The sequence below is a fragment of the Plectropomus leopardus genome, chromosome 19 (genome assembly GCF_008729295.1).
Source record: "Plectropomus leopardus isolate mb chromosome 19, YSFRI_Pleo_2.0, whole genome shotgun sequence".
Classification (NCBI taxonomy): Eukaryota; Metazoa; Chordata; class Actinopteri; order Perciformes; family Serranidae; genus Plectropomus; species Plectropomus leopardus.
In genome coordinates, this window is record NC_056481.1 from 11,427,230 (window position 1) to 11,442,406 (window position 15,177).

General features: G+C 41.4%; 1 protein-coding gene across 1 annotated transcript; it reads left to right on the top strand.

Annotated features, from left to right (window-relative positions):
• The first annotated feature begins 10,389 nt into the window (after nucleotides 1-10,389).
• Nucleotides 10,390-13,144, top strand: LOC121958528 (zinc finger protein 503-like). The gene is made up of 2 exons (XM_042507494.1): nucleotides 10,390-11,025; nucleotides 11,560-13,144. Exons 1-2 carry the CDS (start codon nucleotides 10,771-10,773, stop codon nucleotides 12,994-12,996), a joined length of 1,692 nt encoding a protein of 563 aa, XP_042363428.1. The 5' UTR covers nucleotides 10,390-10,770; the 3' UTR covers nucleotides 12,997-13,144.
• The last annotated feature ends 2,033 nt before the right edge of the window (nucleotides 13,145-15,177 follow it).

A 15,177-nucleotide genomic window follows, 5' to 3' on the forward strand; every position in this document is an offset into this window, starting at 1 on the left:
TAAGATCCCCTTTATATTAAACATTCCTTCCTGTTTGTCTGCATGTGTTCATCCCAGCAGGCAGCGGTAACATGGTGTAGGTAAATATCTCATTTTATATCCGATCTTTGTGTTTTTGATTTGTGGAAATGGTCCTAATTTGTCTGAAATTACAGGCATCCATGTTTAGGGATATATATATCACATATTACATTTCATACCCAAAGGCAACCCAAAGTGTTTTACAGATCAATTAAGTCAAAGTTCATTGTAGCCTAATTACAAAGCAAACTCCAAAGGGCTGTATAAATAGTGATTCCAATTCAATTTCAACCCTCACAGCAGATAAGGAAAAACTCCCCCCAAAAAACTTTTAACAGGAGAAAAAAATGGTAGAAACCTCAGGAAGACCAACTGAGGAGGGATCCCTCTTCCAGGACAAACAGACGTGCAATAGATGTCGAATTTACAGACCAGATCAATATAAAAAAAAATACAGTGGTCCATATGACAAAAATTAAATTTAGTCTTTCATTTTTTTATAAAAATCCAAAGTTGAACAAAATAAACATGAATCAACATCTATTACATAGGTTTAGAGAGAATTTTTCACAAATATTTATTGTAACATAAAACATCTCTTTTTGGTGTGGGTAAATTTGAATTATTTCTAAAAAAATTACAAATTATTTTAATTTTTCAAAAAAGTTGTTAAATCCCACATACAGTGTTTCTGCATTTTTCCAACTTTTGAAATATTGATTTAAGACATACTAATGCCAATTTAGGCCTTATTTGCCAAAACTTCCCATTTTCAGCATTTAGGTTGTTAGTTCAGAGGTTATTAAGGTTGTTTCATGTAGCGACGGTGATTTTGAAAACAGTAACATGCCGTCATAAATAGCAAACTAAAGGCAAGCTTAAAGCCACAGCCTACATCCGGTGAGTCAGACTACCATGTTTTCAGATCTCAGCAATTACTCTGCTGAGTACAGTATTATTATTACTGTAGGAAATTATGTCTGAATTTGTAATAAACCAGAATTATCCTTTGAGTTTAAAAGGTGTTTGCCATGTATAAGTGATGTCAGAACCGGCAACACTCATCTATGTGCGGGTGACTCATGCAGTAATTAACTAAAAAGGATACCACCCAACCCATAACGAATTACAAAATCAAAGCTGAAAATAAAATTCTAATGACAAACTAATATTTAATGATGTGTTTAAGTGCTGGGACCACAGTTTATGCACTATAATAGAGCACCCATAAAAGCACAGTTTAATGCCGATGACTCCAAACATTAAGTGTTAATGCATGTTAATGGATTTGACAGACTTCTTCTGCAGAAATGTGTCATTTATGTCACTCAGGGACAGAGCAATATTTGTCTGCAATAACTGAGTTAATATAAGGTGAGGGGCGACGTATGAAAAGACAGACACTGGAAAACAAGCTGCCATGAGTGTGTTTTGGAACAGAGGTTTTAGGAGCCTGGCGTCTATGTGTGAGACATGACTTCCTTATTTTTAACAGTGGGCACTTCAACCACTGGCTTGATGTCAACCTCCTGTTCTAATGGACAGCCACAAAGCTGACAGGCTGTAAATCAGAGTGACTATAGAAAGCCATTAGTGCAGGGATACACAATAAAAAGCGGTAATGGTCTCATAAAGCCTGCAACACCACAGCAGACATTCTGATTCTGTCTATTAAGGGCTGCACGGAGCCTCGGATGAGTGAAAATAAGGAAGCCATTTTTCTTTTGTGCATTGTTGCCTGGGGTCTCGTGCTCGTGATCAATGTACAGTAAGATGCACTGCGCTGAGAGCTATTTATTTACACTGTACGCCAACTGAGTGAATATTAGAGGAGAGCACTGTGATTAAGAAGTGCCTCTATTGAGCTACTTGTTACAGACGCCTCATTGATTTACTGTGAGATGGTTATATATGCCAGATGTGCTCAGAGTGCTGGTTATAGTATCAAGAGTTTACATTAGTTTTTATGGTGAGTGCAATCTGATGCTCAAATCATATTATAGGGATAGCTCAGGACAGACGGATAGACTTTTGCCTCCACCCCAGCACCATGGAGGTGAATACTGTTTCTTCTGTGGTGTTTAGACACTAAAAGATAGATGAGCGCTGTGTCTCAATTATTTCTCATGTATTTTCTGTTCCTTATACTTGCTTTTTTGAGTGCATAAGTGCATTCACACTGAGAAATATGGCAAAATGTAGTAAACTATGCAACACAGTCTCACTCCAAACTCGTCACATGGTCTTGCTCGGTCAGTAGTCTTCCACGTCAACCTGTGACGTTGTAGTTATCCTCGCAGCGTCGACCTATGACGTTACAGGATGCTGTTACTGTGATGTCAACAAATGCACATGGTGAGATGACGTGGCATGGTCCCAATTTTCACACAACAGCACAGACTGTCACGATGGTTGGGATTAGGCACCAAAGTCACAGATGGTTGGGTTTAGGCAAAAGAGGCACATGGTAAGGTGTAGAAAACACACACATGGGACACACACTCACACAGTACACAAACTCTGGACTCCTGCACAAATGTTGGTTGTTTGTGGGACACATCCACCTCCCCACACACCTGCCCTATAAGCGCATTTATGCTCCTTATATTATTATGTGTATTATTTGTATATTATGTGGATACCCAAGCCGTACTCATGCCGAACTCGGAACATCACAGGTTAACGCACCATGAAACCTAGAACGTCAAAGGTTGACGTGGAAGGTCACTGAACGACCGTAACAACGTGACGACTTCGGAGCGAGACCAGGTTGCCCTATGAGTACCTGGATGGTGCACTCATAACTGTCAAAAAGTTGAACGCGGAACATCGGACACTTGTCACCCTCATTGGCCACCATGCTGCCTATCTATGTGGCAGAAGGGTTCGGACCACCAACCAGTGGTGGACAAAGTACACGACTCTATTACTAGAGTCAAAGTATTAGTACTCCGGGTCAAATATATTACAATAACACTCCAATACAAGTGAAAGTTGCTGAGTCAAATTATTACTTGGGTTAAAGCATTGGAGTGCTTGCTTTTAAAAATACTTAAGTATTTAAAGTACTCTTTAAAAAAAAAAACATAATTCAGGAGTTGTTGAGATATTTCAATCCATATCAGTGGTGCACCTACACATCAGCCAACTGACAAACCAACTGCTAGCATGGCTACGTAAGAAATGACAGTTTTTGTTGTCACTGTTGTTGAACAAATAGACCCTAATTATTCTTACTTGCTATGAAAGACAACTAGACTTTCAGTGTAATCTGACGAATAAATAATATGTTGAGAAACACTGCAGCAAATCTGGGGCTACAGATCTTAAATGTGCCGCATCTGAGGGCTGGAAGCTTGTGATAGCTCGCTATTTTCGACATAATGAATCTAATTTACCAGAGAGAATCGTCTCTGAAACCATGCCAACTCGTTCTAGCTTTTCAAAATCTGGACGGCAAATGTCTAAATAATTTCAGCAAAAAATTTCACCAAATTTCTCTCCTCAAAAGATAAGAAACTCTGCTGAGTGACATTTCAACAGGCTGTTCCTAACTTACAGCGAGATTGAACTCGCCTGCAGACAATGACAAGCTCCTCTCTGTCTGATGTCACCTCTCATTTCCAGGCCGACTGCTATCTGCTACTGGCTTCTGCCAATAATAGCTCATCAAAACAACACAACCCTTCTTGGCACCAAAATAAAGGCAGCGGTCCACGTCTGTGCCACTCAGTTGTCAATTAAGACTCCTCTTCACACTGACACTTGTGACTTAAAAGAAACAGTCGAGAATGTGATGAATTTGAGACGACAGATGAGAAGGCAGTGCGCTGCGTTGCAGTACCATAATGCGCTTGAGATATGGATAACAACTGACACCACTGGCAGGTCTTATGAAGTTTGATTTCATTTGTCAGGCCCCTTCTACTTTGTCTTTTAGCTCGCGCACTCCCTCACTCTTCAATCATCGTGGTAATAGCTCATTCTGATAGCCTGAAGACACTCACACTTGCTTTCATTTAAAATGCAAAGACACAAATATAGTCGGTGCTGCTGTGGGCTGCACGTCAAGATGGCATCATGTGTTGTATCTAATGCTGTACTGTAAATATATAATCGCGTGTGGTGCATGTATACAAAGGCGCTAAATTAACCCGGTTCTGGATGTCCTGGATCTCACAATTTCACAACATGGAAACGTACACAGATGAACACATATCACATAAACCACAAACGACAGAGAAATAACCATCAACCTCGGTATTTGATCACTAAGTAGACAAATGGAGCAGTAAGTGTCCAAGCCTGTCTCGGCGAATACCTTGCATGCTTGTCTCCAGCCGACCACATGACGCTAATTCCTGACTGAAGAGCTCCTCCTGCGTACCCCTAATCCTGCCTGTGAAATGTGACAAGATCATTCTTTAGGCCTGCTTTAGTCTGAATAATCTGCCCATCACAGACATTCATCCCGACCTGCACAGTGCTTCCAGTGTCATAACACGCTACCTGTACATTTTCACCCCGGCTTAGGCTCCATAAATTAAATCTAGACAAGTAAATGTGAGGGATCAGCATCGAGTGTTGCATGAGTGTCGATGTGGAGAATGTTGATTTTATACTGACTGTGTATGGTGTCTATTTCAACCAATCTGAGAGTAAATAAAGGGTTGCAACAATCAGGTGATTAATCAAGGAAACTTATCAACAATAATGTTAATAACAGATCATTTATGAAGCAAAAAATGCCCAACAATTCTCTGTTTACAGCTTCTAAAATGTAAGGATTTGATGCTTTTTCTATTTTATTCAATTGAAAAGTGAATATTTTAGGGTTTGGAACTGTCAGTCAGACATCAACATATTTTAAGACATCGACTGGGGCTCTATGCAATTACGGTGGGCGTTTTCACCGTTTTCTGATAAAGGACTGATCAACTAATCAAAAACTAAAAAAACAAAAAGAAAGAAGCAACAGATTAATGGATAATGAAAACAATCAAAAATCCACGCACGTAGCCCATATTCAGAAACTGTGCCTCTAAACGAGCCGTCAGGACTTCCTTGAAGTTGTGATGTCACAAATATGTTATAAAAAGGTAGAAAGTGTCGTCAAAGTTATTCCGCTGTTGCAATGACGGCGCAGAGACGCCGAGAGTGCAGATGTGGAAGACCCGAAAACACTGACCAGTCAGGACAGACTGGGCATTTGTTAAAATCTTAGACAGAATGAGAAAAATAATGTTGTTTTTTTTTTTTACATTAAAGCATGTTAACATGTTCTAGTAAAATCCCAGAATACAAGTATGAACCTGAAAATAAGCATAATTTGGGACCTTTTATAGTAGTCAAAATTAGCTTAATCAAGTCTCACGCCATACTTCGATGTCATCAAAAGTCACTGTGATCGCACTTCCCTTCTCCCTAAAGCTACGAGACAAGTAGATGCAGTACAGTAGGTTTTACAGGAGCTTCTTGAAGTTTCCACAAAGTTGTGAACCACTAATATGGCAGCTGTCAGGTTGAATTGAGCCGTTGGTTCCAGAGCTAACAGGGAGGGTAGGTGAAGTTAACTCTTCTCTACAGCATGACTACAACCCGCCAGGATCCTCACCTACCTGATGGCAAGTGGACGACAGCATATAATCTCCATAGGCTTTACTTCCTACTCCTGACCAGCTTTAACTAATTGAGGAGACAACGTGAAAAAGACCCTTCACCACCACGATCTTGGCTGCACCTCAACTTTTCTAACTCTCTCCGTCATGCTGCGCTGCCGTCGTCTGACTTCCGGCGAGATAGTGCAAGTTCTCCGTGTCAGCTCCGGGTTGAGCTCTTGCAAATGAAGTCAACGCTACAGTATTTGACACAGATGTGGAGGAGGAGGAGGGGGGGAGTAAAATATCTTGGGTGTAGTCAAGGGGAATGGGTATGACTTCTAAGTATCTGAAATGTCCTGTCTTAAACACATAATATCCGTAATACTTCCTGACACTTTCTCCTATAACCTCTTATTCTCTGCCAGCTTCTGTGGGGCCCTTTTTTCCCTCTCTGGGCACAGAAGAAAAGCAGTCTATTTTCTTGTCATATTTGGTTGAAAGGCGACTCTCAACTTGGAGTCTAATTTCCTGCACTTTAAAGACGGTCCACATGCAAGGTGCATTACCATGCTATCAAGGTGATGGGAGCAATTTCAAGCTGTCAGTCAGTCATGGAAATATCACAGAGACTTAATGTCTACTGCAACCTGTCAAAGGCTCCTGTGAAGTGGCGGAGAGCGTAATCTGAGTCTTATTCACTCAACACCATTTACTTGTCAGCGGAGCTCACTGTTTTACTCTGGATGGTGGTTCCTAATGATGGTATAGCCATTTAGATAGCTATTTAAATGAGACTGGTCAAACTGTGGCAGCCTTAAAAAAATATATACATATATGGGGGAAAAAAGAAAACGTACTGCTGCTACATATCTGCAGAGTGCAGTTACACTATAAATATCACAGCTTCAGCTTCTCATATGATCTCACAGTTCTTGCTTCACAGACAGTAGTTAGTTAAGGCTGTTAATTTCCCGATAGACGCACCACTCTGGGTGACACACTGGGGCTGTACTTAACTATTATTAATGTGACAGGCCTCAGTGCAAGGCAAATCAATTAAACAGGAGCAATCACCATAGGCTGGATAACGGCCTTTTAAGACTGTTTTCATGTGACAAGGAGGTCCTCGATCCAGGCCTCTGCGCCAGGACCTGACAGGTCAAGAAAGCGGCATGAAACAATAGCACCTTCTAACCATCATCTCCCCTTTTTACCTGTCAGATCCAGTCGGCCTGTCTGGCTGCTGACGTGGCGCGCCCTGTGCCGGCTGCCACAAGGTGAATTTTCATGTCATGTCGAGGGAATTTCTTATTCCATTTGCTCGACATTATAATGCAGCATTTATCGACCGTTCTTTTTTTCTCCCAAAAGCTATATGTCAAGGGCTTTTGCACATGAGTTTTCCCCCAGTAGTTTCAGTTACAGGGCCTTTGTGATGTTTTTGATGTACATGTGCACGTTTACAGAGATCACAATAAGAAGACAGTGACTTACCTTCATGCTGCCCACTGCTGACCCAAAACTTCAAAGCGTCTGGAAATAAAAGCAGATTTCAAAAAACTATTTACTCTTCATTGTGAGGTCAGCTATCACTTCACATAAAGGTGTAGGTTTTGTTTCAACGTTAGAGGGGACACATGAAATAGGGGGTTGGGGTCCTCCCTCAGGAAATTTTGAGTGTCAAACACTTAATTTCCTGCATTCAGGTGAATTTCTATGCACCAATTTGTGCCGTTTCTGCATCAATCTCAGGTTAAAATATCATCAAAATAATCAAAGGAGAAGTCCTCTGCTACTTTCATCTTTTTATTAGAAGGACAAATGCACATTCAAAACATTAAGAGGTATGTGTCCCCTGTGTCCCCCCACCTGAAATGTATGCCAACAATTTCATAGAGCAGATACTAACAAGAGTTCAAAATGTGATTCAATACCAGAATGAACTACAGTATCATATGCATGCATTTGTTTAATCAACCCTATAGGAACATGCAGAGTTAAATTATACAATACATATTATACAATTATACATTATACAACACAGACGTAATAGCAGCTCTTGTCACTGTGACTGTAATTGCCATTTTTTTCAATTTTTAATGAACTCCAATGATACAGTGTAAAGTTGTTTCTCTATATTTCTGCACAGACCAGCACTACTGTACATAAAATCAAGATTGAAAGTTAAACTAAGTGCTGGAGGCAGGTGAAGGATAATCTCACCCACCAATTAAACTCATCTAGATTATATATAAACCTGAAGAAATCCAAAGAAAACACTTTAAGAAGCAAAACTTTATACTTTCAGGAACTGAAGTAGATTCTGGAAGTGATTTATAGTTTTTTTCTGGGGTTTTGTCCAGTGTTTTTGTTTATCATTTTGTATTTTCTTTGGCCAAGGACGAGAGTAAAGATAAGGACAGTCAACGGACCACAGTGTAACATAAGTATAAAAAAACCCAAAATAAAATAGAAAGTTTAAAAGTTTTTTTAAGGATCATTATTGAAAATGTGTCTGTAAACCCCTCTTTTTACATTTTATGAATAGAAATTATTATTTCTTGGGGCTCGGATTGTGGCAGTGTTGGTGAGTAATTACATGAAATTAAATTAGAAAATAAATGTAACAAGTCAGTTAGAGAAAAAAATGTACAGTTACTAATTAAAATGTTAATGATTACAAAGGGGTCACACTTAAATATATTCTTTTCTATAAAACGTTTATTTGTAGAATAAAACATTAATTCTGTGTCTTTGCATCTTTTCACCATGCAGTTGTACCTTCTACAAATACAAAAACTTTACTGTCCACAGTGTGAACATTTTCATTTGGTTTCATCCACCACAACACATCCCATTAAAAGAAAACACATGACAACATACAGGCTACATAAAAGCGGGCATACAAAGCTCTTTTGCCACACATTTTTTCAGCTTTGTTTTCTAGTTTGAAACATGTTTTGGAAAAGTAATCAAAAAGAAATCACATGTAAAAAGCTGCATGCATGAAGTAATTAAAATAGTGGCATTATTTATTCAGCAATATGTTTAACAGGGTAACTAGTAAACTGTAACCTTTAACATTTAAAAAAATAACCTTTCCACCAGTGAATATTGGTAACAAACCGGTCATATATGATCCTACGCTGCAAAAAAGATCCCTTAACTCAGTTAAAAACCCTTTTTTATTTCCGAAATTTAAGTTCTGGCATTTTTTTCCTGAATTTATGAGAAATATGAGCTCTAAGTGACTTTCAAAGAAAAAAAAACACGAATGAATCCTTTAATTATAATATCAACGCTTAATCTTTAAATGCACAGCCCAGGATAGAGGCTTGTGTTGTGTATAATCACCTACCTGCCCACCTCTGCTTGTAAATGGCTGTGTTTGCACGGACTCTGGGTGATTCATAAACGTGTCCTTGTGTGAAATACTAGCAGGAGATTTCGAGCTTTTCTGTTTAAAAGTAATGAATTACGGCGACGAAAAAAATGGGCAGCCATTTAAGGATAAAGCCGAGAATTTGGTGTCTGCCGCGGAGAGCCATCCATCACGTCCACAATAAAGGAGTTTTTGCCTGACGGTCGAAATTTATGGTCGCCCTTCTCTGCCCTAATAACTCAAAGCGCTGTGTCAGAGCCTGACAGCCGTTGCCGAAAACAGCACCCCTGTTATCAATCAAAAAACACTTGCATATGTTTAACTTTCGCCTGATCAGCAAGACATTTATAGGCTATTGAGTAATAAGATAAGTGGGTCTATTTCGATGGGAAGAAATGTGGAAGCTTTGAATGATTAATGGCGCCTACAAAAGTAGCTTTTTAAACGCTCTTGGAATAAAAAGAAAGAATTTTTAGGCTTGAACGTGGCGGAAATGTGGAGGAATATTTTTAATTTGCAGCACACACAAAAAAGGACTTGAAAAATTACATGCTATTAAATGAATGTCTGAAGCAGAATTAGAGCTCTGTAAAAAAAAAATGCCTCAGAGCTTATCTCCAAATCGCAGTTTTGAGTTTTTACCAGAGCAGGGGTACTAACAGGCCTGAATGATGATGGAGGAGTGAGGCAGAGACACATCACTTCTTCACTCCACTTCTCGTGGATTCACTTTACAGTAGTTGACCTGAATATGACTGAAAGGAGGCGCGCACACACACGCGCGCGCAAAAAAATGCAGACAGCTGACAGATAACTGGCGTGCAGGACAGGGAACTGACAGATGACAGGCTGCGTGATTGAGAGGAGAAAGTTGCAGAAAATGTGAAACATGCCGATGGATATCAGTGCGCGTTGGAGGGAATATCTGACCAGAAGGGCCTTTTTCTGTTATTCTAGAGTCAAAAGTTATTAACTAATGTTTCACTTTGGTACAAAAGCTGCGTGCTCCGACAAAAAAAATCTGCAACAGAGACAATCAGATGGGCTTGAATTCATGCTTCCTAAATACAGTGTAGTTTTGCAATGACACTTATTTTGAAATCACAAAAAGGGAGTATAAATACACAAAATTTTGGGCAGAGGTCTCGATTTGTCCCATTATTTCACAATAAAAGCATCGTCAGACTCTGCTTTTTAGGAATAATATGCGTTAATCCATATGTATAGCTTGATATAGCGAGTTTTTGGTCATTTTAATCACCTTGGTCCACCTTCCCCAAAACCACACAGGATGCAGGGGCGGCGCATGCACCCCAGCGCCAATTACGCAAAGACGCATATAAAAACTCCAAGTAAAAAGCGCTCAGTGAGAGAAAATGTGAAATGTGCACCGTGTGAGGAGGAAACGTCACATTCACTCGAGCCTCAGATCACTTCGGGATCTCTTTTTGATTGGGAGGCGGCACATGCTGTGATCTGCGGACTAATTCACATGCTGCTTGTGGAGGAGGGAGGCGGAGTGATCTCTCCTGCCCACTAACGCACGTAAACCGAGTCCGCTCTCGGACCCGCAGCCACACTGTCAGAGCGACGCCGGGGATGAAGCAACGCAGCTGTGACACGCACGGATTCTGCCCTGGCACTGCGCGTCTCTTTTAAGGATTTAACTTTTTTTAAATCACCGCCAAAGGCTATAACCGTCTTGACGTTTGGCTTTATTTTACCCTTACACATGTATTTCTCAACCATTTCCACGAGAATTGGGTCATGATCACATCGCCCACGGTCTCTGTCCTGAGAAATAGCACGAATCCAGCGTGGGAGAGCGGCTCATCGGGGGAGAAGGGCGCAGTGAAGATCAACCGGCCAGCCGTCCACAACTCCGTCCCTCCCGCAGATCCTTCTCGCCAAGCCAGTCGTCTTCCCATAAAGGTTTTGAAAATGCTCACCGCTCGGGCAGGACACATTTTACACCCGGAGTACCTTCAGCCTTTACCGTCCACTCCGATCAGTCCCATCGAGGTAAGAACTGGCGCGGTTTGGGGGGAAATGTTTGCGCACACGAGCATCAATTCGCTAAATTAACAACTGTGTTTTCGCTGTGAAATCACTCCCAACCTGACTATTTTTTTTACGGGACAGATTGGGTAAATAACGGCTGAAATAAAGGACTGTATTTACCTTATATCAATGAAAGAACAGCCCCGTCTTAACACTGCACTAATGATTTTTCGACCTGACAGAGTTGATTTCTGACATTTTCGATGTCAAATTTGGACTCGCTATAAAAATAAATGACCTTGTAGCAAACTCATGCCCATGTTTATAATGTTACTTTCACCGTGTTGTTCAGTATTTCCCTTTATCTCATGCAAATAAGCTCTCTACATGCCTATTACGCTGAGTTGTTTTGAGTTTAATCCCGAGATAAGTTCAGGCGCAATGCGTAAACTGTACGCGGGACATTCATATGTGCTTATTTACCACAAAAATATAGAACAGGAGGATTTTGTTTGTTTCCGTATTTTATTAATTGTGTTTTGATCTATTTCACAGCTGGATGCCAAGAAAAGTCCCCTGGCTCTTTTGGCCCAGACGTGCTCTCAGATCGGTAAACCGGACCCGCCGTCCTCCTCTAAACTGTCCTCTGTGACCGCAAATGGATCTAGTGATAAGGAGACCAAATCCGGCCCGCTGAAAATGAGCGACATCGGAGCCGACGACAAATCCAGCTTCAAGCCGTACTCCAAAACGTCGGAGAAGAAGGACTCGAGCAGCAGCCTCAGTGGAGATAAAACCAGTTTCCGAGTGCCTAGCGCCACCTGCCAGCCGTTCACCCCCAGGACAGGCAGCCCCAGCTCCTGCACCTCCGTCTCTCCACTGCCGGCTGAGGGCAAAGCGGGGGACAAGGAGGAAAAGAAGGAATCTGATAGCAATAAAAGCAATACGACTGAGAGTAACGGCAGCCACAGGATAAGTGGAATTACCTCTGATGTCAGCCAGGAGAACACATCTGGATCCAAGACTGTTACATCAGACTCGCCATCTGTAACCTCATCGTCCTCCTCCGTCCTCGGCTCTGGACTGGTGGCCCCTGTTTCCCCATATAAGCCCGGTCATACAGTTTTCCCCATGCCACCTGCGGGTATTTCCTATCCTGGAAGTTTAGCGGGTGCCTATGCAGGTTACCCGCAGCCGTTCCTCCCTCACGGAATGACCCTTGACCCCACCAAATCCAGCAGCCAGCTGTTGAGCGCACAGTTTGCTGCAGCCAGCTCGCTGGGATGCAGTAAAGCAGGAACGAGTCCCTTAGCTGGAGCGTCCCCGCCGTCTCTAATGTCCGCAAGTCTGTGTCGAGACCCCTACTGCCTGAGCTACCACTGCACGAGCCATTTGTCCGGTGCATCCAGCGCCAACTGCGCACATGACTCTGCGGCTGCTGCTGCTGCGGCCGCCACCGCGCTCAAGTCTGGATACCCGCTCATGTACCCGACGCACCCGTTACACGGCGTGCACTCCTCGGCCCCGTCTTTCAGCGGACATCCGTTATATCCATACGGGTTTATGCTCCCCAACGACCCCCTGCCGCACGTGTGTAACTGGGTGTCTGCTAACGGACCTTGCGATAAGCGCTTTTCCTCCTCCGAGGAGCTGCTCAGCCACTTGCGGACTCACACGGCTTTTGCCGGCACGGAGAAGTTGATATCCGGATACCCGGGGTCATCTTCTCTCGCAAACGCCGCTGCAGCCGCTGCCATGGCGTGTCACATGCATATGCCTCCTAATGGCAGCCCAGGCAGCCCTGGCACGCTGGCCCTCAGGGGCCCGCATCACCCTCTCGGACTGAGCAGCCGCTATCACCCCTATTCAAAGAGCCCGCTGCCTACACCCGGGGCCCCGGTGCCCGTACCCGCGGCCACGGGAGCTTATTACTCCCCGTACGCCTTGTATGGACAAAGACTGACCACAGCCTCGGCCTTAGGATACCAGTAGAGACAAAGAGTTATACATTTATAAAGGAGATTTAGGCCCAATGAGTTTTATATTGTACTTCATGCAGGGACTGGATCCATGTGGGGATCAGTGTATTTATTTGCGATAGCTTCAAGCTGACTAAAATAAAAAATAATATAACTTTGAAGACTCAATGTGCATTATTTCACACAGGAGAGAGGTTTGGGGGGGTTTGTTTACCTGCTGTGCACCAAAAAGCTATTTTTGTGCACATTTCACCGGGACCTTTGTATGGATTTTACTCGTCATGCTGAATCAAGTCTTGCAAAAGTTATTTTAATTCTGCCTCAGTCAGAGGGGTTAGAGGGCCGCCGGTGCTGAGTGATTTGACGGGATGATGGACGTGGAAAATCAATCAGAGCAGCTTCCTCAGAATTGTCATTGATTTATTTTTGTGTGGAGCAAAATGTTTCATGAAGCCTGTTTTTACCTGGATGGCATTTTTTTAAAACTCCAGACAGCTCTGACGCTGTTTACAGAGATTTAAAAAAAAAAATCAAAAAAAAATCACATGTACTATAAAACATTAACTGAGTTTTCAGTTAGGTCAAATCAGGCACTTATTTTATGTAGCTTTTCTTTTCTTTTCTTTTCTTTTCTTATTTTTATTTTTGTTTTAAGGTATTAGTTTGGCTGTAGGCTTCTTAGATGTAACTGTGTTTTTTTCCCAACAAATATTAATTTATTTAATTGGTCCATATATTGTTTTTGAGGCTGTGGCAAACAAAGGCATATTAGCATTATTTACATTTAATTTTATTGTGGACAGTCATGGCAAAATCTAACTCATTTCATATTTGAAGCTTGGTTTCGTCTTTTTGCGTTTTCGGTGTTACCTTGAGGCTGAAAGGGTTTTACAGAGGGGCGTTCAACAGGAGAACAAATTATATAACTGCAAAACCTCTGCATGTTTTTATATTTAACAAGAGATAATAGTGAGGCTTCTGTAGGCGTGCATGTTTTTGTTTTGTTATCTTTACGCTGTAGAGAAGCTAAAACCACTTACAGGCCTTAGTGCCGCAGCTACAGTATGTACAGTGTGTGTGTGTGTGTGTGTGTGTGTGTGTGTGTGTGTGTGTGTGTTCAAATGCATTATCTCCTGGGCTCATCAAAACTTGCTGAATCGTCTCAATCATGAGGTTGTGGATTATCGTTTCATTAACGAAGACAAACGAGCTACTGATATCAGTGAGGAGCTGGCTGAACAAAGATTTACGATGACACCAGATGTGGGACGTTTCCACAGCTTTTGTGATCGCTGTAATGAAGCCGTGAAGCAGAGAGCATGAAATAAAGCGGGGCCTAACTATTTAATCAGCCTCTTTAAAACAAATCAACTAAATCAAGCCAACAGTGTTATTATCCATCCTCAGTAAATCAGGCTGTTCTCCAGCAATAAAATCACCATCATTAACGGTCAGATGTCACATTCATCAAACGCAGCCATCCTTCATGCAGATGAGTCCTAAACATAGCTCAGTGATAGATGGTAATAAAGCCCCTAACCCACAATTCAGCACTGCAACCAGTCAGCCATGAAGCCAGTGGAGATCATACGTGACCCATCTTTCTTCATTTACAGCAGCACATCAACATGATGTAAACAAATGGGATTAAGATCTCTGAACATTAACTTCTTAACATTTAATTGATGTGTGACTCTGCGGTCTTGTGTACGAGCAGACGAACTAGACAATAAATTATTCAACAGATTTGATTTCTTACTATCAGTTACTGGATTATTTTGAATTTAGGTTTGGACATAAAGTCTTTGCACGACAGTAGAGCATCTGAGCTTGTAATGTGGACTGAATTGCTTGGAAATTAACATTTAATTAGCAGTTTTGGGATTTTATAGTGATAACTTGAGTAATAATTATGTTTTTTTTTATTAATTAGCACATTTACATTTTTATTTTGTTTAGCCTTTTTTAAATACCAGAAGTGTCACTGAAATCTTTCCTGAGACCTGAGAGCAAAGTACAAACACACAAGAGGCATGAGAAATTCTCATGAAACAACCATTATACACCAAAAAAAGAGAAATTAAAATTATCACAAATAATTAAAAATATCAGTAAAGCTTGTCAGATGAATATGTGTCTCTGTTACACTTAAACCCTATCCAGCATTTATAGAAAGTTATATAAAAAAAATTAA

Excerpts from the sequence above, each read along its gene's own strand:
- LOC121958528 (XM_042507494.1), top strand. The coding sequence starts at position 10,771 with ATGATCACATCGCCCACGGTCTCTGTCCTGAGAAATAGCACGAATCCA. Across the intron at positions 11,026-11,559 it reads CTCCGATCAGTCCCATCGAG|CTGGATGCCAAGAAAAGTCC; the intron begins GTAAGAACTGGC and ends TCTATTTCACAG.